The sequence below is a fragment of the Natator depressus genome, chromosome 12 (genome assembly GCF_965152275.1).
Source record: "Natator depressus isolate rNatDep1 chromosome 12, rNatDep2.hap1, whole genome shotgun sequence".
Lineage (NCBI taxonomy): Eukaryota > Metazoa > Chordata > Testudines > Cheloniidae > Natator > Natator depressus.
The window spans coordinates 35754234-35781328 of record NC_134245.1 but is presented as its reverse complement, the minus strand read 5'-3'; the positions used below and the strand labels follow the sequence as shown (position 1 = coordinate 35781328).

At 45.1% G+C, this 27095-nt stretch overlaps 1 protein-coding gene across 3 annotated transcripts in view; it reads right to left on the bottom strand.

Annotated features, from left to right (window-relative positions):
- Positions 1–27095, bottom strand: part of LOC141996657 (uncharacterized) — a 36190-nt gene that overhangs the window by 2328 nt on the left and 6767 nt on the right. For 2 of the 3 annotated variants that reach the window (XM_074968854.1, XM_074968853.1), the window contains exons 3-12: positions 24302–24426; positions 22373–22441; positions 20663–20776; positions 19205–19320; positions 17949–18004; positions 14329–14381; positions 12381–12508; positions 10943–11099; positions 8186–8354; positions 1877–3618 (exon numbers count right to left, since the gene is read on the bottom strand). In XM_074968854.1, coding sequence (XP_074824955.1) covers positions 8210–8354; positions 10943–11099; positions 12381–12508; positions 14329–14381; positions 17949–18004; positions 19205–19320; positions 20663–20776; positions 22373–22441; positions 24302–24426 — 963 coding nt within the window. In that variant the 3' untranslated portion in view covers positions 1877–3618; positions 8186–8209. Of the gene's footprint in view, positions 1–1876; positions 3619–8185; positions 8355–10942; positions 11100–12380; positions 12509–14328; positions 14382–17948; positions 18005–19204; positions 19321–20662; positions 20777–22372; positions 22442–24301; positions 24427–27095 lie in introns of those variants that run through there. The other variant, XM_074968855.1, reaches the window with a different exon arrangement.

The window sequence follows — 27095 nt, the reverse complement described above, 5'->3', positions numbered from 1 at the left end:
TTGTATGTAGAGGAGTTAAAGGCTGTAAGTGATCTCAGAGTATGAAGGAAGCTTCAGCATGAAATCCTTATCCTATCTAGAGTCAAATGGAGTTTTGCCACTGATTTCAATGAAGCCAGAATATCATTCACAGGGTGAACTCCCATCAGCTTCAGTAGGGCCAGGATTTCACCCATGAGATTTTAAAGCAGCTTACTTCAGTGTGATGTCAAACCGTGATCAGTCTAGCACTGCTGTCATTAGGACTGGATGCCACACAATATTTTACAATACAAAAGAAAGGCCAGTTCAGTCTGACTTCTAAAACACCGATAGCTCTAAGCTGCAGGACTTCTCTTTCTGGGTCCCATGAGAAGAAAGCTAGACACAGAATATACAGCTCTAATAATAATACCGTAGTCTTATACAGTACTTTCAATCAGATCTCAAAGGGCTTTCCAACAGAGAGACATATCATTGCTCCCATTTTACAGATGGGCAAACTGAGGCACAGAGTGATGCAGTGACATGCCCAAGGTCCCCCAGTGGGGCCAGTGGCAGAGCCTTGAAAAGAACCAGGTCTCCTGAGGCCCAGCTCATGTCAGGTTCAATTGTTTGGTTACATAGCTTATTCCTGGGGGAATTCTGCGGCAAAAAATTAAAAATTCTGTACACAATATTTGAAAATTCTGCATATTTTATTTGTCGATATTACACAATATAATCATGCCAGTTACAATTATTTTGGTAGTTTCTTTCAAAATATCTGTCAGCAAGTATGTCTGTAACAATACAGACCAAAAAGAAATATTCTGGTAATTTTTTTTGACAAATAGATTCCTTACTAGGCATATTAGTACAGAACTTTGTGCAATTCATTTAAATTACAATACAGAACTGTATTTCCTGCACCTGTCAGAAGCAGTGCAAAGGCTTGGGGGAGTCGGGGTAATGGAGGAGCTGAGGGAGAGGGAAGGAGTCTAGAGTGAACCTGGAAGGTGTTGGGTGTGGGTGGGAGGTTTTTCTTTGGGGCAGGGGAATTGTTAGGGTGTTGGAAAGCCTCCCCCATGCAGACCCTGGCTGCCCCAAACCTCTCCCATTCAGTCAGGCACATCTGCTCCTGTCCCCACACCCCTCCTCCCCATGGGTATCTGCAGCCTCCCTCTCCCGTCCCCAGGCTTAACGCTGTCACCCCACTAGCTGCTGAGCCCGTGCTCCAGTCTGTCCCCCCACTAGCCATTCTGAACCTCAGTCTGTGACCCGCCCCAGCATCCCTGTGTGCCCCGCTCTGTCCTAACCTGGCTCCGCGGGCAGGGTGCTGTGATGAGCTCTCCTCCTGGGGGAAATCTGCAGCACTGGGCACTGAATTTTGTATTTTCCCGAGCAAAATACATTTTGCCTAGGAAGTGCCGCAGGTCCACCTTTCGCCCACCAGAGGGCGCTGTGGCGCTAGACCAGTCGGCATGAACGCGCAGCTGGCTGTTCTGGCACCACAGCGGCCTCTGGTGGGCACATGGCGAAACTGCAGCACTTCTTAGGCAAAATGGTTTTTATGCAGGAAAATATAAAATTATGTGAGACAGATTTATTCTGTGCTCTGCGGGTGCGCAGAATTCCCCCAGGCATAATAGCCTGTAATGGCTGAGAGTGAGGAATTTTGAACACAAACGCCATTAAGACTCAGGGATCAGAATCTATGTTAGGTGTATATTGTTACGCCGATGATTGGAAGAAAGGGGAGATCTAACTTTGTTGCAAAACAGGTATTGCATGATTAATTAAGATATCACTGTGAAACCTAAGACATCAGACAGATGCCAGGAATGTTTGTTCCACGCAAATGTTTAAACAAGAGCAAACTGTGCATTATGGTTTTTCATGCTTAGTGATCTTTCTGTTTTTAATGGCTAAAGCCTGTCTAACTAGCATTTACTACAATGATTATTACATTACTCATTCAAGATCAGGCTGGAAAGGTTCCAATTTCTAAATGTGACCCAATCTCAAAACTCTGATTCATGTTTGTGTCTTTGTTTAGCCAGGTCTTGGTTGATAAATAAAGAATTTCTGTGGTTTATGTTCTTCTAAAAAGCAACTGATTTTAAAAGTTGTCCAACAATGAATTATAAAGAGCTAACATATTTCGAAGTATGTGATAGGAAGCTAGTGCACAGTAACATATACCTAAATAATTTACAATGTATCACAGCGGCAAATGCATTATACTCCCCCCCCCCCCAAGTCATTTACTAAACAACTGTCTATTTGCTACTAAGTTCAGGCTTTAAAATACAATGCTTTTGCCTTGGCTGCTGAATACCTTCACTAACTGTTAAGTAATCTATTCTTAAAAGTACATGGACGTATACTGGTTTGTTTGTTTTTTAAACTACACTGTTACAACTAGCCAAGCATAATGCAAAATAAATTTCCCTTATATAAAAGTTGCCAAAATTACTATAAATGGATTTCTGCACAGGCGCTTAAGCCCCTCTAATGAAACAGACAAACATTACAAGAGAACTTTATTCCCGGGGGGAACTAGATCATGTGAGACATTGATGATGGTCTACAAAGCTTTTTAGCAATTGACATAAAGTGTGTGGCCCAGATCTGATGCAGTTACCATCTGATGCAGTGTTGGTGACCTATTTCAAAAGAATTTGCTTTTCTGTGTGGCGATCACAATTCAATTTCTAATGGACAGGTATCCATATCAGAAAAAAAAAACCCATCCTCTTCGGCACTAATAGTCTCCTAACTGGCAGTCTGAGCATAGAAACTAAAAATGAATATGCATGTAGACTGTACTACACTCTTAGCCCTACAGGTGGCAGTCCCACCTAAACTGGTGTTAAGGCACATTGACAAGACTTAACCAAACTGCAGCTGCACCGTGTATCTGTTCTGCAGACACATGGGACTTCACTTTATAGGGCTGGCAGTCCAGGATCTTTCACAAGAAGGATACTTATAAATAACACTGCATTTCTACTGTTTGATGGCACATTATGACCATTCAGTGCTCTGAGCAGAATGCAGATTATTTCTAAGAGATTTTTGTATTCTTAGATATAAACCATAAACTTTCGATTAGAAGTATTGGTAGGACTATTTAATATTTGCACATGGTGTTGTAGGTTTGAGTTCACTGATGGACATCCCTTTTAAAGAACTGCTGTCATCGTCTCTTACTTTTTCTGGTTCTGCTTCTGGTACAATTGTGGACAGACTAACAAATCTGGGTAGTTTACCACAAAATGTTCTGTGCCCATTTTGTAATGACCTCTAGGGACAAAGAAATCAAGGAGATTGTCGGAGGGATTGTCAAGGATCATCTGCCCCTCCGACTACTACCCCGTGCAACTCATCCATGTGGGCACTAATGATACTGCGAGGTATGACCCTCAGCAGATCAGAAGTGACTACAGGGCTCTGGGAGTAAGGGTGAAGGAATTGGGAGCACAGGTGGTGTTCTCGTTGATCCTTCTGGTCAAGGGTAGGGGCCTCGGCAGAGACAGACACATCCTGGAGGTGAATTCCTGGCTGCGATGATGGTGTCACCAGGAGAGCTTCGGCTTCCTTGACCCCGGGATGCTGTTCCAGGAAGAAGGACTGCTAAGCAGAGATGGGGTCCACCTATCGAGGAAGGGGAAGAGCATATTTGGATATGGACTGGCTAACCTCGTGAGGAGGGCTTTAAACTAGGTTCGAAGGGGGCAGGTGACCAAAACCCACATGTAAGTCAAAAACATGGAGACCTGGGAGAAAGGTCAGAATCTGGGAGGAGTCTGGGTTATTATAGCAGGGATAAGGGAGAGACGAGACAGAACTGGGGGCGGCGGGGGGAATCAAATCAGTATCTTAGATGTCTGTATACTAATGCGAGAAGTATGGGGAACAACCAAGAAGAACTCAAAATGCTAGTAAATAAACACAACAATGACATAGTTGGCAGCACAGAGACTTGGTGGGATAATATGCATGATTGGAATATTGGTATAGAAGGATACAGATTACTCAGAAAGGACAGGCAGGGAAAAAAGAGAGGAGGTTAAAAATGTATATACTTAGTCTGAGGTTGAGATGGAAATAGGAGACAGACTTGTTGAAAGTTTCTGGGTAAGGATAAAAGGGGTAAAAAACAGGGGTGATGTCATGGTAGGGGTCTACTATATAGACCACCTAATCAGGAAGGAGAGGTGGATGAGGCTTTTTAAAAATAATTAACAAAATCATCCAGAGCCCAGGACTTGGTGGTGATGGGGGACTTCAACTACCCAGACATCTGTTGGGAAAATAACGCAGCAGGGCACAGCTTATCCAACAAGTTCTCGGAGTGCATTGGAGACAATTTTTTATTTCAGAAGGTGGAGAAAGCTACCAGCGGAGAGGCTGTTCTAGATTTGATTTTGACAAAGAGGGAGGAACTGGTTAACAATTTGAAAGTGAAAGGCAGCTTGGGTGAAAGCGATCATGAAATGATACAGTTCATGATTCAAAGGAGTGGTAGGAGGGAGACCAGCAAAATAAAGACAATGGATTTCAAGAAGGCAGACTTTAGCAAACTCAGGAAGTTAGTAGGTAAGATCCCATGGTAAATAAGTCTAAGGGGAAAAACAACTGAAGACAGTTGGCAGTTTTTCAAAGAGACATTATTAAGGGTACAGGAGCAAATGATCCCACTGCGTAGGAAAGATAGGAAGCATGGCAAGAGATCACCCTAGCTTAACCAGGAGATCTTCAATGATCTAAAAAGAGTCCTACAAAAAGTGGAATCTTGGTCAAATTACAAAGGATGAATATAAACAAATAACACAAATATGCAGGGACAAAATTAGAAAGGCCAAGGCACAAAACGAGATCAAACTAGCTACAGACATAAAGGGGTAACAAGCAGTGATGAGCTGCCAAAATCTTAACAACCGGTTCCCTCCTCACCCCACGAGGGGTCGTGGGCCACCCCCGCCCCTGGGACTCCTGCCCCATCCACCTCCCTCCCCTGTCCCCTGACTGCCCCCAGAACTGGGCAGGAGGATCTTGTGGGCCACCGTAGTGGGTGCCCACCCCGCCCTGCCCCTAAGAGCCAGAGGGACCTGCCGGGCAGCTCGCAGGAAGCATCCAGCAGGTCCCTCTGGCTCCTAGGGGCGGGGTAGCGTAGCTGGGGGGGAGCAGGGGGAGCAGCCGCTCTCCCCACTGATCACATCGAAAGTGGCACCTTACGCACCGACTCCGCGGGTGCTCCGCGGCTGAAAATTTGGTGGGTGCACAGACCCACCAGCAGCTCCCAGCCCCAGCTCACCTCCACTCTGCCTCCGCCTCCACCTCTGCCCCTGAACGCGCCGCCCCGCTCTGCTTCTCCGCCCCCCGCCCCCCACTTCCCGCAAATCAGCTGTTCGCGTGGGAAGCCTGGGAGGGCTGAGAAGCAGGCGGCGGGTTCCCGCTCAGGCTGAGGGTGGCGGAGGTGAGCTGGGGCAGGAAGCGGTTCCCCTGCGCCCCTCCCCGGGTTACCTGCTGTGGGGCAGGTGGACCTCCTTGCACCCCCACTCCCCCGCCCCAGTTCCCCTCCGCTCCGCCTCTGCCTCCCTGGGCCTGAGTGTGAAGCCGCCGCCTGTTTCTCAGCCCTCCCCGGCTTCCTCTGCGAACAGCTGATTTGTCGGAAACCGGGGCGGGGTGGGCGGAGAAGCAGAGAGGGGTGGTGCGTTCAGGGGAGGAGGTGGAGGCGGAGCAGAGGTGAGCTGGGGCCGGGCGGGGAGCTGCCAGTGGGTGCTCTGCACCCACCAAATTTTCCCCGTGGGTGCTCCAGCCCCGGAGCACCCATGGAGTTGGCGCCTAAGGCGCCACTTTTGGCCAGTTGTTAAATTTAGAAGCCCTTTTAGAACCGGCTGTCCGTCGCGGGACAACCGGTTCTAAAAGGGCTTCTAAATTTAACAACCGGTTCCAGCGAACTGGTGCGAACCAGCTCCAGCTCACCACTGGTAACAAGAAAACATTCTACAAATACATTAGAAGCAAGAGGAAAACCAAGGACAGGGTAGGCCCATTATTCATTGCGGGGGGGAGGGGCGGAATAATAACAGAAAATCTGGAAATGGCAGAGGTGCTTAATGACTTCTTTGTTTCAGTTTTCACCAAGAAGGTTGGTGGTGATTGGACGTCTAACGTAGTGAATGCCAGTGAAAATGAGGTAGGATTAGAGGCTAAAATAGGAAAAGAACAAGTTAAAAATTACTTAGACAAATTAGATGTCTTCAGGTCACCGGGGCCTGATGAAATGCATCTTAGAATACTCAAGGAGCTGACTGAGGAGATATCTGAGCCATTAGCGATTATCTTTGAAAAGTCATGGAAAATGGAAGGGATTCCAGAAGACTGGAAAAGGGCAAATATAGTGCCAATCTATAAAAAGGGAAATAAGGACAACCTGAGTAATTACAGACCAGTCAGCTTAACTTCTGTATCCGGAAAGATAATGGAGCAAATAATGAAGCAATCAATTTGCAAACTTCTAGAAGAAAATAAGGTGATAAGTTTAAAGTATAAAGGTTGTGGATGATGCCAAGATGGAAGGGGTTGAAAGTGCTTTGGAGGACAGGGTTAAAATTCAGAATGATCTGAACAAACTGGAGAAATGGTCTCAAGTAAATAGGATGAAATTCAATAAGGACAAATGCAAAGTACTCCATTTAGGAAGAAACAATCAGTTGCACACATACAAAATGGGAAATGACTGCCTAGGAAGGAATACTGCAGAAAGGGATCTGGGGGTCATAGTGGACCACAAGCTAAATATGAGTCAACAGTGTAACACTGTTGCAAAAAAAGCAAACATCATTCTGGGATGTATTAGCAGGAGTGTTGTAAGCAAGACACGAGAAGTAATTCTTCTGCTCTACTCCACGCTGATTAGGCCTCAACTGGAGTATTGTGTCCAGTTCTGGGGGCCACATTTCAGGAAAGATGTGGACAAACAGGAGGAAGTCCAGAGAAGAGCAACAAAAATGATTAAAGGTCTAGAAAACATGACCTATGAGGGAAGATTGAAAACAATTGGGTTTGTTTAGTCTGGAAAAGAGAAGACTGAGAGGGGACATGATAATAGTTTTCAAGTACATAAAACGTTGTTACAAGGAGGAGGAAGAAGAATTGTTCTTCTTAACCTCTCAGGATAGGACAAGAAGCAGTGGGCTTAAATTGCAGCAAGGGAGGTTTAGGTTGGACTTTAGGAAAAACTTCCTAACTGTCAGGATGGTTAAGCACTGGAATAAATTTCCTAGGGAAGCTGTGGAATCTCCATCATTGAAGATTTTTAAGAGCAGGTTAGACAAACACCTGTCAGGAATGGTCTAGATAATACCTAGTCCTGCCATGAGTGCAGGGGACTGGACTAGACGACCTCTCGAGGTCCCTTCCAGTCCTATGATTCTATGAAACTCTCTCTCCAAATATCTGTTTTGACAGTCCAATGCACTCTGCTTTGCTCAATATAGGACCCAATTATCAAACTTCTCCAGGTCTCTTCCAGTCCCATGATTCTACGATATAGCTCGAGTTTCTAAGACAGACCTGGTCACATACATGCATTTATAACAACACACAGATGTCACTGCAAAACTCCACAGCCTGGAAACTGGAGAGCTGAAGGTTCCACTCTATTCGACAGCAGTGAGGTTTCATCTGGAGTACTGTGTCCAGCTTTGGGCCCCACACTACAAGAAGGATGTGGAAAAATCGGAAAACGTCCAGCGGAGGGCAACAAAAATGATTAGGGGACTGGAACACATGACTTATGAGGAGAGACTGAGGGAACTGGGATTGTTTAGTCTGCGGAAGAGAAGAATGAGGGGGGATTTGATAGCTGCTTTCAACTACCTGAAAGGGGGTTCCAAAGAGGATGGATCTAGACTGTTCTCAGTGGTAGCAGATGACAGAACGAGGAGTAATGGTCTCAAGTTGCAGTGGGGGAGGTCGAGGTTGGATATTAGGAAAAACTTTTTCACTAGGAGGGTGGTGAAGCACTGGAATGCATTACCTAGGGAGGTGGTGGAATCTCCTTCCTTGGAAGTTTTAAGGTCAGGCTTGACAAAGCCCTGGATGATTTAGTTGGGGATTGGTCCTGCTTTGTACTAGATGACCTTCTGAGGTCCCTTCCAACCCTGATATTCTATGATTCTATGAAAGATGCTGGCTCCTTGTGGAAACTCACCTTGTTCCCAAACTGCTTCTGTAACTATGTGAGCTGACCTAGCTGGGCTCCTTTGCCTGCCACGTCCCCGATGCATTGAGAGTGCTCTTCAGAGAATTGGGAGCTGGCAGGAACGGACGGCTCCTTCCACCTAGAGCCAGAATTAGGAATGAGCTGCCCAGGTGTATCTCTAGAAGTACAGAAACGATTCATGTTATGCCACAGTGGTAGGGAAGACAAGGAATAAGACTGCCTTTCTGTCATGAATACTACATTCTCAAAAATATGTCACTCAGCGCAGGTTAGGCTAGATCAGTGGATCTCAACCTATTTACCATTGTGGGCTGCATGCACACTATATATTACCTATACGGCCCTGAGGATGTCACATGAGCCGCAGCTGTGTGCTGATTGGGCTACAAGCAGCCCATGGGCCACAGGTTGAGAACCACTGGTCTAGATGACCATGGTGGTCCCTTCTGGCCTCAAAGTCTATGAGTCTAATGAGCTATCTGGTTACCTGGCCACAGTCTTAGACCACAGTTTTCAAAAGTAACTAATGTTCCATTGGAGTCCAGTTTTAGATACCTTAAAGGAGTCCAATTTTCAGAAAGTGCTGAGCACCCGTCCTCTGAACATCATGACCCTTTAAGGTGTTTGAAATTGAGTCCCAAGAATCGTTACTGATTTTGGAAAAACTTGGGCTTAATCTTTTACTGGATTCTCTAGGGAATCAGAAATAATCATACTTCTCAGCACAGCTGAGTGAACAATTTGCAGTGGAGGAGGCATTTGGTGACTGTATCCTTTTCTCCTGTTCACAAGTTGTGACAATTTGAGTAATCTGTCTATGCACAGTTTATGAATTCTGGTTAATTTTATACAACTGCTGTATCATCAAAGGCCTCACTGTGTAGTGAGTCAACCGTGGGCAAATAGGGTCCTTGACATATCACAGAGTAAACAAAAAGAAGTGATTAACCATAACAGCTGGGCTCTGGCTGAACAGTGGGTATGCTAAGGGGGATGCCTGAGCTGAAAAACCCGTTCAACCAAGTTTATCTGCAGGGGAGTGGAGAACGGAAAATCCCCCAACAGGAAAACACAAAAACCAGGGGCTACTGCTCACATTTAAAAACCCAGAGGGACTCAGAGAAAAGGGATGCTTAGGCAGGAGAGGAACAGAAGAACATGCTTTCATAGCAGAGGGGGTCTTCTTCGACTATGGGACCAGCCAAGCCAAAGGAAGCTGGTTGGAAGAGTGGGAGAACTCCATGTTCCAGAGGAGGAGCCATAATGAGAGAGGTGCAGGAGAGAGGGACTTGGGATCCTGAAAGGACATTGCTCCAAATCCTGAAGAGCACTCCAGAATGGTAAGGAAACAGAGGCACGGATGGCATAGAGATGTTGTGTTGTTTAGTTTAGACCTATATACTTCTTGTGTGTCTCAGGTAAAGAGTAATTGTTTTAAAATCCCTTTTGCAGAGTCTGGGAGTTATGTGCGTTATCTATGATGTGTCCCTGGAGCAGTAAACTGTCATCCGGAGTGACCCCAAGGCTGGAGCTGTAAGAAAGGGTGTGCTTAAGCAACTGGGGATTCTGGGGGAGCTGGCTTAAGTCACTGGGTCTAGGCATTTGGACCCTAGGCTCTCAGCTCTCAGAAGGCAGTGCAAAATGGAGGAGCTGCACCGCCAGAGTGTTCCTCAAGACCAGGGGTGAAAGTGAGCCAATACAGGCCGGTACTGGGTACTGGTAAGAACCCGCACTGGCCCATACCCAGCCCACATCAAAACACTGCCGCGGCAGTGCTGTAATGTCCCTGCCCCTTTTGCCTCCCCTGGCAGCGGCCCTGCTGGTAGGGTCCGTACCAGTTGGGCCGCCAACGGAGACCCTGCAGCGCTTTAACGTCCCTGCCCCTTTTGCCACCCCCGCCACCAAGGGGCGGGGGGCAAAGGGAGCAGCTGCCCTGGGGCCGGTGATTTAAAAGGGCCTGGGGCTCCAGATGCCGCTGCCACTACCGCAGCAGCGGCGTCCGGAGCCCCGGGCCCTTTAAATCAACATGGGAGCCCCAGGCGGCGCGGGCCAGGCAGCCTGGAAGAACTGGGTGGGGAATGCTGATCCCCCAGCCCCGCCCCTTCCGCCCAAGGCCCCGCCCCTTCCAGGGGCCAGAGCCGCCCCGGCCCCGTACTGGTAAGTGTCCTGACTTACTTTCATCCCTGCTCAAGACCCAAGCCACACGGCATGTGGGCCCAAATCAACAGCCTGGTGAATGGCCAGCAGGGGGAGCTTTACCAGGACTGTGACCAAAGTTATCCATGAACAAACGATGAGTTTATTCATACTTTGTCTGCTACTTGCAGTTGTTTGACAAATCTTTCGGCTGAACAAATTTCAGCCTTGAGATGGTTAAAGTGCTGTTTGTGAATGGATAATGCTTGTGATTCATTATTTACATAATGCGAGCGGCCACCCAATTTGACATAGTCTCGTTCATTTTCCCAGAGCGGATGGCCTTCCAACTCACCAAGCCAGCAGGAGATTCAAAGATGGCTGCACAAGCCCGTGGTGCACACATAGACACAAGAATACATGCATACTTGCAAAAATGTTCTTTGGAACAAACGGTGCTTATGGAAACATTCACAGAAAGCAAACAACAGAGAACGCCAAGGCTGGCAATTCATGTGTGACTTTTGTTCGAAAGCATATTTGTTTTCTGTCTCCACTCGGCTCTCAGTATAAGAATAATTTCTCTACTCCTGTATACCAGTATCTCACCTGTAATAAAATTCAACCAAGCCCCAGCCTGGGACTGTTTGATTCAGTTGGAAATCAGCAATGCACTCATGGAATACTCCTTCTCCGGTTAAACCATTATATACCACAGGGCGAGCCTGCTTGTCAAGTATAGCACGAACCGCAAAGAACTGGCCACCTTAGGAAGGAAAAATGTGGGCAGGTTTCCTTGAACATATGACAGAGTACTTAGTAAAGATGAAACTAGCTTTATGTTGATTTCATACAGTTCCCCCACCCCTAAACCCTTTTTTAAAAAAACATTTCTAAGTATTTTGTGTACATTTTGAACATTTTTTCTAAAGCTTCTTTGGCCCTCCACCATTCTAGGTGTTTTCGAGCAGCTGGTTCCCAAGCCAAAATGTGAGCTTTGACCAAGGGAGACTGGAAATTGCCACACTCGTTTCCCAGCTAGCTAAACCTGAGCAACACAGGGATGTTCAGCACAAGTGGGGATTTGAAATCCTGTCTGGTACAGCTACCTGAGGCTCCTGGCCACCAAAGAATTTCAGATGTGCTTATACGTAAGCACTCCAATAGCCTCACTGAAGTCAATGTGACTACTCCAGTGCTTAAAGTTAAGCACATGTGTGGGTATGTCTATGCAGCAGCTAGACACCCGGGGCTGACCCATGCCAGCCAACTCAGGCTCACGGGGCTCAGGCTGCAGCCTGAGCTCTGGGACGCTCCCACCTTGCAGGGTCCTAGAGCCTGGGCTCCAGCCCAAGCCCAGAAGTCTACACAGCAATGAAACAGCCCTGCAACCCAAGCCCAAGTGCGTGCCCAGCTGCTGTGTAGACATACCCTGTACGTCTTTGCAGGTCAAAAAGAGTCTGGTAGCTGGACCCTTTGAGAGGTAACCACACACAGTTAAACCAAAATAGGATCAATACAATTATAATAGTGACTTGTAGCAGGGTGTTCTGCCTTTTGAAGAGACAGTCTGGAACTTACAGCCAGTACAGACTGGGTGCAATCATGGAGCACCCCGCCCTACCCTTGGGGTTAGGCCCTAGAAACAAGAAAAGGGAGCTTAGTGAGAGAGGAGACCAGAAGCCATGCTGACTGCAGGCCCCCCACATCACAAGCCTTACCTAGGCCCTAGAAACTTTGTTTTTCTAACCATAGGTTTACTTGCTCTGACTCAAGGCCCTGACTCCTAGAACATTTTAGAAGCACTAGGAACTCTGCTGACTGGGTTGGTTTGGAGTGGGGACATGCTTGTTAGTTTGATTTTGGCCTCCCCCTCCTTGTATTCTGTACATGAGCTTTCTGGAAAATACAGCAATCGAATAGCGCATCTTGCAAAATTCCCCTTGCTTGTACCTGTCTTATAATTCAGTGAAATTATATCCTAGACTCTAAAGCATTTTGTTTAGTACTGAAAAAACTGAAGATGGTCTGACTTCCTTTAACTTACCTGCAGTGAAACTGACTTCGTATAAATCTCTGATAATACCATCATCAGCCATTTCAGCCAGTGAGGCATTGGACCAGTCAATGCCAGCCTTCTTCCCATCGGGGAAAAGAACATAACCTACAGTGAGACTGAGAGAAAGAAAAAACAGAACACGCCTGGTGCAGGCCACTGTTTCCGATGCTCAATTAAAATGAACAACCTCTTTCATGGAACAGAATGCTGGCTCTTTAAGGGAGGCTACAGGGCAGTACCACCCTAATTCTGATTCAGCACAGAACTGAGGATGTGTGGTTCTCAAAGGAACCCTGGGAACTGCAGATGGGTGGTAATGCATGCTGGGAAAGGGAGCAAGGAAATTAAAGATCTCTTTGCTCTCCTGAACAAAGAGTAGGCAAGAGGCAAGACTTACAGAGAGGAAGACGGTGAAAGGACGTAAGAGCCAGTTGGATAGAAGGGTCAGCAGTCAAAAAGGCTGACAATGTTACGACCTATTAGAAGATATAGAAAATAAGACAGAAAATACCATATTGCCACTATATAGATCCATGGTGTTCCCCCACCTTGAATACGGTCCAGATCTGGCCACCCCATCTCAAAATGTAGAACAGGAAAAAGTTCGGAGAAAGGCAACAAAGATGATCAAGGGTATGGAATGGCTCCATACGAGGAGAGATTAAAGAAGTTAGGGCTGTTCAGTTTAGAAAAGAAACGATTAAGGGGATATGATAGAGGTCTATAATTTCATGAATGGTGTGGAAAAAATGAATAGATACAGCACAAAAACCAGGGGTCACACAATGTAATTAATAGGCAGCAGGTTTAATGCAAACAAGACAAAATACTTTTTCACACACTGTACAAATAACCTGTGGAACTCATTGCCAGGGGATGTTGTGGAGGCCAAAAGTATAAATGGGTTCAAAAAAGAACTAGCTAAGTTCATGGAGAATAGGTCCATCAAAGGCTGTTAGCCAAGTTGGTCAGGGATGCAGCCCCATAATCAGGGAGACCCTGAAGCTCTGACTGCCAGAAGCCAAGAGGGAAAGACAGGGCTGGATCTCTCCAAAATTGCCCTGTTCTGTACATGCCCTCTGAGGCTCTGGTACTGGCCATTATCAAAGACAGGATATTGTGCTAGATGGACCACTAGTCTGACCCAGTATGGCAGTTCTTATGAACCTCAGGGAAGGGGAATTTTTATGGACTTTACTTTAGAGCTGGGGGGCTGGCTAGAAAGGGTTGTGAAGAACCTGAGAAACGATGATGTTAGGCTAAAAATCCAGAAGTCATCAAATCCAGGAAGGGGGGTTCTAAAGTTTGAGTCTAAGCATTGCAAGAGGATACTTGTTGAAAACATACTCTCTAGCCCATTTCACCAGAAACTTTACACCGCCTGCCTTTAAGCTGTAAACTGATTCCTCCATGTAAAAAGACTGAGACCCATGGATTTATTTCCCCACAATGACTCCTGATTTGTTTGTGTCCTCTGGGCAACTCACTTAACCACTCCACTTCAATTTGCCCGTCAGTAAAATGGTTATAATGTGTCCTGATTCATGAAGTTGCTGTGAGATTTTATTAATGTTAGTAAAGTGCTTTGAGATTTCAGATGCTATATAAGTACTTTCTTCTTAATAGCTGCATTAGTCTCACACAGACTACGAACGGCCAGATTTCGAATGCTTGCCTCCAATCTTTCACTTGCAAGTGCACATAAAATAACCTGGATGTCTGGAAGTAGTCAACTGCCAATAAATCATATACTTAGACAGCTGAATGATCTAAACAGAGATTGCAAATAACTGAAGGCGAAAGCTGGACCCATGATTATTTGCAACCACAAAACTTTGGGGGCAAAACCCAAGGCCCGGCTGTGGTCTGGAAGAAAACCTGGCCATACCAGTGCAGAAGAAGGCAGGTATAAGTTCCACAGACTGCTTGAACTTACTGTGTTGTAGTTGCTGGTACGGAAACAACAGTTAAGTGCGCTGACGTCCCACCCTGCAAGAAAAAGAGCGGAGCTGGGAAAGTATTCTCATTGCTTGGAGCAGATGAGACCCCTGAGTTTATGATGCTACCGATCAACATAATTCCTATTTGCCACTTTTCTTCCAGAAAGCCGCTGATCTCCTAAAATGAGAGATTCCAGAGAAGACCACGCGTATACAGCATTTTACTATTGCATGTCGCCAAACTTTCTTGATATATCATCTTAAGTACTAGACATTTTATATTTCCCATGAAGAGCATTCAGTAAATGTGAGGCAGACACTTCAAACCAGACACATTAAGGACTAACCTTGATGCAGCTGTGATGTTTAATGGCTTTTATGTGGTTTTATGTGTTTTGGCCTAGCATAAGGGCATTGCATGGAAGAAGCCCTGGAGATGAATGGGAGAAGGATACCCAAAGGGATCACAGAAGGACCACGCAGCCAGCAGGAGCAAGACGATGAGAACAGGCAGTAGCAGCAGTAAGGAATGAAAGCCGACACAGAAGTAAAGACTAGAAGTGTCTGAGAAAACATAGGGAAAATGTTAAATAAAGAAGCAAATGCACCTTTATTCTGTTCATACCTGCCCCTACCTTGATTCTAAGGCTCTAGAGCAGAGGTGGGCAAACTACGGCCCGCGGGCCACATCCGGCCCATGGGACCGTCCTGCCTGGCCCCTGAGCTCCCGGCAGGGGAGGCTAGCCCCCAGCCCCTCCCTCGCTGTCCCCTCTCCCCTGCAGCGATGGCGCTGCGGCTTGTGCCCACCCACCTCCCAGGCTTTCCAATAAGCCAGTCCTGCCGCTGGCATGGTAAGGGTTGGGGGGGGTTGGATAAGGGGCAGGAGGTCCCAGGGGGGCAGTCAGGGGACAGGGGGTGGTTGGATGGAGCGGAGTTCGGGGAGGGGAGGCAGTCAGGAGACAGGGAGCAGGGGGGTTGGATAGGGGGTGGGGTCCTTGGGGGTCCAGGGAGGGGGGGGCAGGGAGAATGGGGGGTTGGATAGGGGGTGGGGTCCTGGGGGGGCAGTTAGGGACGGGGGTCCCGGGAGGAGGTGGTCAGGGGACAAGGAGTGTGGGGGGGGGTTGGATGGATCGAGGGTCCCAGGAGGCCTGTCAGGGGATGGGGGTGTGGATAGGGGTCGGGGCGGTCAGGGGACAAGGAGCAGGTGGGGTTGGATGGATCGGGGGTTCTGAGGGGGGCAGTCAGGGGGAGGGAAGTGGAAGGGGGCAGATAGGGGGCGGGGGCCAGACTGTTTGCGGAGGCACAGCCTTCCCTGCCCGGCCCTCCATACCGTTTCGCAACCCCGATGTGGCCCTCGGGCCAAAAAGTTTGCCCGCCCCTGCTCTAGAGTACGTTCCTTTCTTGCAATTATCATGTAAATTTCAGCCCATCATGAGTTGCATATACACACAAAGGAAGGGTATGCCAACACTCTTCCAGTCAAACACTTACTCCTTCCTATCAGAGCAAACACATGGGTGGCTTCTAATCAAAAGGATGTGGTGGAAATAATTTTAACTTCTGAGGGTATGTATACACTGCAAAAAACAGACCCACGACAGCAAGTCTCAGAGTCCAGCTCAACTGCCCTGGGCTCACGCTATGGGGCTGGAGCCTGGACGCTCGCTTGGTTTCAGCGTGTGAACTCCAGCCAGAGTAGGAATGTCTACACCGCTATTTTAAGCCCCGTAGCATGAGTCAGTTGATCCGGGCTCTGAGACTCACTGCAGGGAGGATGGGGAGGTGTTCAGTGTAGGCATACCCTCAGTAACTGTAAACAAATTGCTGTGGGGGTATCACCTGGTGATAAGAACCTATAATCCGGTTGTTCGGTCCTACCCTATGACACATCTGCACAATGCTGCATGTTTACTCAAGGCAGATGCTCATTCATGCATACAAGATTTTACAAGGCATGCAGTGATGTTGGCCAGGTAGGATTGAGCCCTCTCATTCTGTTCGTTTGCTTGGGAGTTTATCTCTTGAAATGCTGACATTTTGGAATTCCCTACACCTGTATCAACACAGGAGATGCCTTCTGAGAAGCCTTTGCCAAGCTTGGATTCCCCTCGGTAATAATTCCACTAGGCCAGCTGCTCATACCAGGCTGTTTCCGCACATTCCCTCAGCATAGCCACAACAAATGTAGCCTGGGAAAGAGAGCTGAGCAAACAGTATGGAAATATTTGCAGAGACTTTTATTTTGGAGCTGACTTAGAACGTTGCAAACCCTCAGCTGGCCTAAACCAGAGTAACTCCAAGTTCATTGACATCAAAGGAGCCGTGCCAATTTACAGGAGCTGAGGATCTGTCCCCAGAAGTTACCCGCAGAGATGGGCAGTGTGTTGCAGGGACCCACAGCCAGATCAAAACAAGATGTCTGGCAAAGGAAGAACGAGAAATTGAGAAGCTAGGGAAATAAATTTAAGTGCACTCTGGGGGGATCCCATATACAAGGACATTTTATAAAACCTCCCTCCTGCTATTTCAGGGGTGGGACTGTGGTGAAGCTCCTGATAACAGAGAAGTTGCAAATCAGAATCGGATGTATAAAGATGTATAAAGTTTTGAGTGAAACATGAGAAGAAACAAACAGATGTTTTAGAAGCAGTTTCCCTAGGCACGGAAAATGGCAAGAGTGGTTTTTTATCACCCAGATGCACACCCTTCGAGGAAATGAAATATAACCTTCAAAAAGGATTAACAGCCACTTCCTTAGAGTCCTCATGCATGAACTTTTCCAGAGAAAGCAACTAATGCTGCAGGACCCACCAATGACACTCTGAGAACTCATTCTCAGTAGCACACTTGGAAGCTTCAAAGTTATTGTAAAGCGTGCAGCTCCAGTCCCCTGTAGATTTCCCTTGTGCAGCGGGAATCCCCAGGTGGAATAGAGCCTGCACAGTAACTTTGTGCCACACCCTCAAATCGAGGTGGAAGAGGCAGGGAAAGGAGCAGGAGTTGGCAATCCCAGGGGAAAGGGTGTGTGGCTGGGGCATCCCTATACCTGGCAATCCCCAGCTGCAGGAGCAGTCCCCTGGGGTTGTGACAGCCAAGCATAAATTAGAGCAGTGCTCAAATTTGTACCAAGGCATGGGACTGGTCAGACCAAATGGAAGGAACTTAAAAATGGCTTGAAGTGGGAGGGAGGGATGGGGGGTGGAAGGTGTTCTGTGCCAAGCACAACTCAGACAGACCAGAGGATCTGAACCATTATCTGATGTCTCAGAGGATGGCAACTGCCCACCCCTGCACCTAGCAAATTGCACAATGTCACTATCTCAAGTTGATCATTTACCATTAATCTTCTTGTGTGTTCATTGTATAAACAAATATCTCAGAAATGCTTAATGAGGTCAGAGTCCAGCAAGCATGTGCTACTGAGAACTAGTTCAGTGAGTGTTAACGATAGGTTTGGCAACGAGACAACTTGCTAAAAGGCAGGGTCTAAAGATGTGGCTGTTATGATATTTGATTTCCTCCTAGAATATTGCTTCTGGATGTTCAGACATATCCTACAAGTCGAGTGAAGTTTGCATTTGATCTCTAGAGCGCTGAAAGGCACGATAAGACCTACCTCACAATGCATCAAAATCATGACATATCGGTAAATCTCAGCCCAGTTTCGGATGCCTGGGGGAAAAAATTGAGAATATGTGCTTGAAAGTTTACCTTTCTTGAGCACTTTAAGTACAAGCATTTCTATAAAGGTATCTGGCTTCCTTATCTTGAGCCAGAGAAATGCTCTACCAGGCAATCACGTACTAAGGTTATAAAAATGCCTATAGGGAGAAATATCAATGAAACTGTTCCTATTAAGGATTTAATTTTAGACCTGACTAATGTTAATTAGCTACAATAATAACTAGTGGCCAAACATTCCCCTTTAACTTGTTCAAGGCCCCAAGCTAGCAAGCAGGGCTATATGGCTGTAGGTATCTGCCTGCCCAGTGCAGCTCAGAGGATAGACCCTTAGGTAGTGGTATGACCCCCACAGGATAGACTCTTCTTTGCTGTAACCAGGAAAGCTCTTTAGAACTAAGTCAAATACTTAACTGTGTTAGTATCAATAGGCCAGTGTAGGCCCCTTACTCTGTACTGACCTAACCAATCCTGGGGACAGGCCTGCAGCTATGGTAAGGGTTTCCATGGATCCTAAACCCCTTTCCCCATTGCGCAGGAACCACAGAGGCTAATGCTGCCTAGAGGAAGCAGACGCCCTTGCTGAAGTGGAGGGAGGTAGGGAGGCCTGTGAATCAGGGAGGCTCAGAGTTAGCTCTCCACAAACAACACCTGTGTGGGGGGAGGTTGTAGGGCCTTATGTACCCCACTCACGGCCCCTCCATCCCATGAGCACACACTGCTTACATGCAAGGCTGGAAGGAATCTTCGACCCTAGTGGGCCCCTTAGCCAGACATTAGCACCATTTCAGAGCTGTCAGCTGGCTCCGACTGTGGGGTTGGACAAAGAAGGAGTCTTCAGCCTCTAAGATTGTCTCTCAGCCATATGGGCCATGGAGAGGGATGAAGTTTTAGGCACACCCTTTGCTAAAGGAATGTGGCTGGGAGGTCACAAGACAGTGTGTTCTTCCAGCACGAGCTTTGTTTGGTATTTAAAGTGAGAAATCATGAATGAGCTTGCAGTGGGAAGATTCTGATCATTGCATATCATAAATTCAGCTGCAAAACGTTTTTTGTTAAACAATTTTAGATCTAATCATGAAACAGGTCATTTTACAAGTCACACTTAAGAGGGGTCATGCTGCAATACTTAATAGCCAAAGTGATAACCTCTAGGCTGCCACATAATTGAATCGTTCAGGATATTGTTACCATAAGAGTGGCTCCGAACACCTCTCATAGAAACCTCTTTCTTCTCATGACCTTCAATTTCAATTTCTCCTATAGACTGGCCCCATTGTTCATAACGAGAATGTTGTTCCCCATCTCTGGAAAAAAAAAGTGGGGGGGGAGGGTGGTAAAGATCCTGCAGCTAAGAAACAAAGCTTCTTATTCAAACACACTCCCCGAACCCCAGTCAGAAAAGGGTTGATTCTGTTATGAAAGACACATAAATTTCAGAACATCTGGATCCCAGCTGCAAGTTGTCAGACATATTTTTGAGTTTTAAGAATATTGCTATGAACCGTTCAGCCTATAAATAGGTCACACGAAAAGACACCCTGAGGCGAGAAGAAGTTCTTCCCCTCCTAAAATAAGTGCCCTCTTTTTTTCCTACAAAAGCGACAGTCCAGTAGTTGTCACTTAAAAGTCAGCATCCGTCAACAACGATCTCACTGTTTTTCCCTGTCCTTAGAACCAGGGAGACAATGTTCTTAGGCCTGTTCTTCTCTGCCTTATCAGCTGTGTCTACGGTGCGAGCGAGGGTTGTGATTCCCCTGCTCATGTACGCGCCTGAGTATAAATGGACAGTCGCACGGGCCGCAGCGGCATGGCTGAGCTGAGCACCCGTTGCAGGCAAGTCTGTACTTGGCCGGGCTCAGCCAAGCCTCCACTGCTGTTCCCACGGCTACACTGCTATCTATACTCTGGGGAGCTAGGGCGAGTGTTTGCGCCCACGAGCAGGCGAATCACACGCCCTAGACATTGCCTCAGTGTAATTGTGTAGTAATTTACACCTGCACAAAGTGGGTGTAAAACGCTGCCATATCAGAAAAGACGGTAGCATTTTTTACTCATTTCACAGACACACAGTTGCCTACACCAGGTGCCAGGCAGTGGAGAAAAAGGGTCAAATCAGGATCAGAATCCCACTGTGCTAGATGTTGTAAAAAAACACCAAGGATGAAATGGTCCCTGCCCCAATGAACTTGCCACCTAAGGCCCTGTTCTTACAAAGGGCAGATCCCTGCACTCACATGAAGCCCCACTAAAGTCAATGGGATCTCATGTGAGTGCTGGTACCTGCACAGAATGCATACCAGGATCAGGGTCTAAATTATGTGCGTAGCAACTGTTGGCAAATGCTGACTCCTTACGGGTGACAATCGCATATTACAATAAAAATGTACCTTATGTATTCATCTAGGCCAGGAGGTAGCTGTGAGGAGCAAAGTTCTTTAATATACAGATTTAAAATAAATTATTTTCTTATAAAATAATAAAAAATACACACAACCTTCAGAACAAAGGCAGAAACTTACACAGAAGTTGACTGTATCTGATCAGTTTTATTATGAATTGGTCTACAGCAAAACTAGCTGGTAATATTAACTGGGCTAGGAAAGCAAAAGTTACATCAACCCCAGAAGAGTTAAAACTGTCTCTCACTTTTTGACTCTTCGGAAGAATTCTGCACTCCACTTTTCCAAAGCAATGGCATGTGCAAACACTTTAGGGTGACCGTCAAGGTTAAAGTCAAATATATCTGAAAAGGAAGTCCAGCTACAAAAGAAGAAAAAGGAAAATCTCATCAGTTTTCAGTTTGTATTGAGTCAAACCCTGCAATCATGACTCAGACAAAGCTTCAGTTTATCGGCAGGATTTGTGCCTTCGTATTTCTCATGCTTGGACTCTTCTGATTTTTACAATATTTCTAGATATTTCTGTTCTCTAGGAAAATGAACAAGGGAACAGTGGAGAAACCATGATGCAAAGGTGCAATTATTGTGTAGCAGCGCAGGACATGTCAGCTAATTACTCATCAAGTTGGCTTGGCAGTGGGGATAGCAAAAGATTCTAATCTGCGATACTGCTGCCTCGTTTTCTCTCGTGATCTATTGTAACTTACACGCCCCATGTTGTAGCACAAATGCCATGTACTTTTGTCAGCAGACGATTAATTTGGATGGAAAGTGAGTAGCCACTCCCTATAGATCAGGAGGAATAGGGAACCACAAATCAAACACAGGCCAACTCTACACTACAAAAAAGCCATGACGGTCTGGGGTATGAAGACATACTATCCCTGACTGACATGTATGTGCTGGCAAAAGTCCACAATGAAGACACAGTTATATCTGCCTATAGTTTCTATGCTGCTGGGAAGTGACAACAGCATATCAAAGCAGCAGGCCGTTATATGAAGAGTTGGCTCTGTGTGTATAATCAAAGTACTCTGGAGACTACAGCCCTTAGAAAAAAATAGTTCTGAAAATATAATCTTAATAAACTAAAAAATATTCTGAATATTACTCAAGATCATCTTTAATAAGCTTGATTCTTCCCAGTTTACAGATTGCTTAAGGGAGATGGAAAGTTGTGGGGGGGGTTTAAGGGACCTATAAAAATGTGCTTCTAACTCTAGACTAAAACATTCCTTTCCCCTCCAGTTTTGACCCTTGCTATGATGCAGACATTGGATCTGTTTCTTACACAATCCATCACGGAGCTGCTCAGTTTAATGCCTTGTGTATCTATTTCTATCATTGACGCTATGCGTCAAATCCCGCCCTTGGATATGCATGCAAAATTCCAAGTCCATAGACAGGCAAAAGCAGACTGTGGCTCCATTTTAGTTAGCTTGTATTCTCTTTCCTAACGAGATGGTTATAGCCACAGCAGCCTTACTATAAACTATGGTTGTTCATTACTCTTTTTTTTTTACCCACCTCTTCTGCACAAATACAGAAAATATATAAATAGTGGCACCTAGATGCCCTATGGGACTATAAAACTTTTTAAAGAAGGCCTAACTTTGACAATTAAGCATATAGCAGCTTTCCTTTAAATTAAAAGTTCCAAAATATAAGTAAAGTTTTTGCTGTAGTGAGTTAATAAAATGACAAATCACTTAACAGAACACTCGGGCAATGATTAGGTAATAGATTTGTATTTATCAGGCCAATCCTCAATAAATGATTTTAGTAATTTAACTGGGAATTTTTTTATACATACAGGAAGAAATTCACCCTGAGTTGAAGGACAAAACAAGGTCCACGCCCAACTTAAGCAGAATTATAACGGGTCAAGATCTGGCCCACAACTTCTTATTTATACTCTGACAAAATAAATGGATCCATCAAACTGCCATGCTCTTACTGGAAAGAGAATTTAACGTGGACAAGTTCGCCCTCCTCTTCATTCCACTGATGCCGATATGGTCCCTTTCTGGAAGATTAAATGTGTTGTTATCTTGCCTTGTTTCTATATCAGCAGCATCATTTACCAACATTCCTTACATTTTTTTTCATAGATTCATAGATATTTAGGTCAGAAGGGACCATTATGATCATCTAGTCTGACCTCCTCCACTTCTCCCTTTTCATTTACTGAGCTGTTGTGTAACCCATATGCTTTTATATCGCAACATTTAATTAGTTTAAGTCCAACGAATGGGAAAGTAGCAATGGAGAGGGAGGAAGGGCTTTGTTAAAATCGCCTGTTTCTGTATCTGGGCAGGGCAGGCAAACCAGAAAAATCTAAAGAGAAGTGTTATAGGTACTAAGCATGCTTGACAGCTTTTGTGAAGCCAGCATAGGTAGCCAACTTTTATAGGCTGGCACTTCTGCAAGTCATATCCTCATTGTGAGAGCTGAGCCAATCTGATCTTGTGGAGGATGGAGAATTATTCTATATAATTGCTACAAGATGTTCTCCGGGGACTTGGCTAAATGATAATGCAAAGCCAATATATGTGTCTGGTGTTGTGGCTTGGAGTAAAATTTTCAAGAACCCCCAAGTGACTTAGGAGCCTTAGCTCCATTTTCAAAAGTGACTTACGCATGTAGTCCATGAAAGTCAGACACCTAGGCCCAGATCCTCACAGCTATTTGGGGGCCTAAAGATGCAAATAGGCAACTAACATGCTCAACTGCTTTTGTGAATTCCAGTTGGGGCCTATCTCCATCTTGAGGCACCTAAGCACCGGTGAAAATCTGGCTCCAAGAGCCTACATCTCTGTCAAAAATGAGTTAGGCTCCTAAGTCACTTACACGCTTTTGAACATTTCAACCATAGCCTCAAAACCTGTCACATTTTAGGTACAGATTTCCCATCTGAAACACAATCTCAAGAGAGCAAGTCATCTGTCACCAAAGGACTGAGTAGGCTAGCAGAAGAATCTCCCCCAGACCATATTTTTTCCTGTTTCCTGGCTAGGCAGAAGTGTTTGGATATGGACAAGATAAGAGACACTTCAGTTCTTGCTGTTGCCTGAAATTTTTATCATTGACACTATACATTTTAGATCACACCAGAAGTTATCTCTGAAGAAGATCAGAGGGGAAAGAATGAGTGCATGTGTGCTAAAGTAAAATGTAAATGTTAGGCTGAAACCCTTCATTGTGATGCAGATGTTACAAACTCTACTTGCATGATATCAACAGCAGAGTTTGTTAAAGTTGATATCAGAAGAATACACTGCTAGGCTTATTACCTAATAGAAAATTATTTAAATGTATTTCCAAGTACTGGGTAAAATGCTTGAGCTGTTTGTATTAAATGTAAACATTTGTACAGTAAGCTATTGGGTGGTATGGTGCTGTCTTTGAATAGGACTTGAAGGTGATAATCAGAAATGGAATTCACTGTTTCGAACTCTGTGCTATGCTTTCTAAATTATCCTGACGAGACAGCACTCTAGCCTGTGCTTCCGCAGAGTTTAGCTGAGGCTCGGGGAAAAGGCTATTGTAAGTGGCTGTACACAACTTGTCCTGAAATCTCTTTTGTAGTTGCACGATTTATCCCATGTAACCATTCTAACTGAACAGAGCCAGGTCCTATTGTGCAGGGCACTCTCTGACCACATAAGTAACTTACCTAAATAGATAATACAGACAAAAGGTGGTAAAAGAGATGCATTATTATCATCTCCATTTAACAGATGGGAACTGAAGCAGAAAGAGATTAAATGACTTTTCCAAGGTGACACAGCAAAGTCCCTGGCAGATCGGAGAACGGACCCAGTTCTCCTGAGTCAGAATCCAGTATCTTAGCAATCATCTCCCCCCAGAGGTGACATGATAATACCTGAGTCGTCCATTGAATGTTATTTTCCAGCGTCTGTGTGGCTCTAAGCACTCAATCATCAGCCCTCCGCCACGCCAGCATTTTTCAGATTCATCGCGCACCATCATGTCCGGATGTACTGGGTGCTAAGAGACAATTCAATAAAACATTCATTGAATTAAAATGTGGGGATAAAGCAGAGGTGGGGGTCATAATTTATTCATCTGTTGTGGGAGGAACATTGACAGCGATAGCTTTTTGATTCCACATATTTCACAGAGGAGAAAACTGCATGTAAAACACCTGAGTTGATGAATATCAAGTAATTACTGCAGACAGCACAAGTGGTAAATGGAATGAAATCGTAAATTACTATTCTAGGACCTCATGATGCAAACACTGTCAACAGTAACCATTACTACCACATTGCTCTTAGGGTTTGTCTACATGGGAAAATTGACCGGCGTGATTATACCAGGATAAAAACACTTTTATTCCCTCATCCATCCATCATTATTCCTATCATTCTGCCAGTCAATTTCCCTATGTAGACTTCAATGGGACTGCTCACAGTTGTAAACTTAATGGAGGAAATCCTGGCCCCATTGAAGTCAATGGTGAAATAATAATACCTAGCTTTTGTATAGTGCTTTTCACTACTAGATCTCAAAGAATGTTACAAAAACCTCCTACTGATGTCAATGGAGAGATGATTTCACCCTATGCAGTTATTCTGCACAACTTTTTAAAGGTAAACTGCATTATGAAAGTTTTACAGGGTTAAATATATGACAGCATATATCATATAAGTTAGAGGGAGTAGTGCTGTAAAAAAGCAATAGATGGTGAATCCACTCTAAGGCATGCACTCATGGGAGTTGATAATAGAGGGGTACAGAAAAATTAAATAGCATGGGAGAGGGAGAAAAAATTGTTTTATCATGAAATTTGGAAAGAGGTGATGTTGCGGCAGTGGTAAAGGAAGGGGAATGTTGCAGATGGCAGGAGCTGTAGAGGACCATGCAGCTGGTAAAGAAATAGTTATTATTTGAAGTTACTCCTGCAGAACACATTAAGGAGAATCCTTACCAACCCAGGGGCCTGATTCTGCAGTTACTGCACATAAGTAACACCTCTTGGTGTCAGTGGGATTTGCATCTGTTGTGAGTCCCTCCCCTTGTCACTCTCTCACGTAAAAATAGCTTTATATGCAATATTTTGGCTTTACAAAAGACTGGGGTTTCTGTCAATTGCACACACATGGTCCCAGCCACGAGTCAATTGCACCTACTCATTCTAATACTCAGCAGTTTTCAATCACTGTTTTAAGACTTCAGTTTCATCTCCCATAACGGAGTCTGAAATACCATCCTGTTCAAATCACCAGGTATTTACTGCAGGTAATACTAGCCAGGTAACAGATAATGAAACCTAACTGCCTAGCAACTGCTAAACTCAGAGCAGTGAGTCCAGGTTATACATACATCTCCCTAACTGCAGCTCGGCAAACAGTGGGAAAATGTATTGGCATGTTTGCTAAATCTCACTTGTGATTCAATTCAATTCAACTACTTAATCTCCCTCTGCCTCAGTTCCAAGTTTGCAAAATGGGGATGATAATACTTCCTTGCTCTAACCCTGTGTCCATCTCATCAATTTAGACTGTAAGCTCTTCTAGCTCTTGGTGGTTCTCAGTGTTACTATAATGAAAATAGTAAGTGTATTTAGCTCCTAACTTGTTTGGTTTTCTGCAAACATTTGGACTGTTGCTTTTTAGTCCCGTTAATGTTTAGAGAAGAACTTTTATTCATGTGCATATAATTCTTTATGTGGAATGCATAAAGGCATTTGTTCCAGAAGTACTCAAAAGAAACTAAAATATGTAGTCTACTAGACAGTCAAAAAATCTGTTATATTTTTCTCTATTCCACAGTCAGGAAAGAATCCAGTCATTTACAAAACCAAAAACCAACCCAAACACACACCTAGGAATAGATTTAATGGTTTTTAGCAAGAAATAAGTAGCCCTACATGTGTCTCCCTAAAATGTTCCTTGTCCTTTAGCTGAAATATTCAACACCTCACGTATTTCAAGCACTTGTTTATAAAATGTAAATTGCCCAATGACAGAACGGTAACCTTACCATGTGACTTAGGTCAGCAACCTCTCAGATTAAATAGGAGCATGCAGCTCACTGCACAAATATGTTCCTAGGAATCTTACAAGCACAATTTTAAAATTCACAAGCAGTTTGTGGGAAATTTGTGAACAGTAAAAAGGTCAACTCCACCAAAGACATTAGTTCAAACCTCTCTCGCTAATCCACAATCACACACTACTTCAGGGGCATGGCAACAGCTACATTCAATGCAGGAACATGGAAAGAGTGCATTTTCCTTGTCTTCCTGCGTAGTGCCCTACAGCTGAGTGAATCATTTATGACCCAGTAACGGATGAACTAGGATCATGATTGTATTTTGCTTCACGCTGCTATTCCCAGAGCTACTGGAAAAAAAGCTACTGTGGAGTAGAGGCATAACTGAGCTAGTAAGACCTACTTTGCTGCTGAAGGATGATGGAGAAAAAAGAGGATGGGGAAAGAGACTGGAACAGGGTGAGGGGGAAGAAAGGGACAGACACGGTACCTGTAATTGACCTTAGTCATAGCATTGCTGTCTTGCACAGAATTCCGGATGTTGATTTTTATGAAGAGGCAGAAAACTTTAGCCCCTCTGTTTGAGTTACTTTTTGTCCATTCTTTGAGCAGTCTCTCAGGGATCCATCGTGGCCACTACATCGACCATCACATTATTC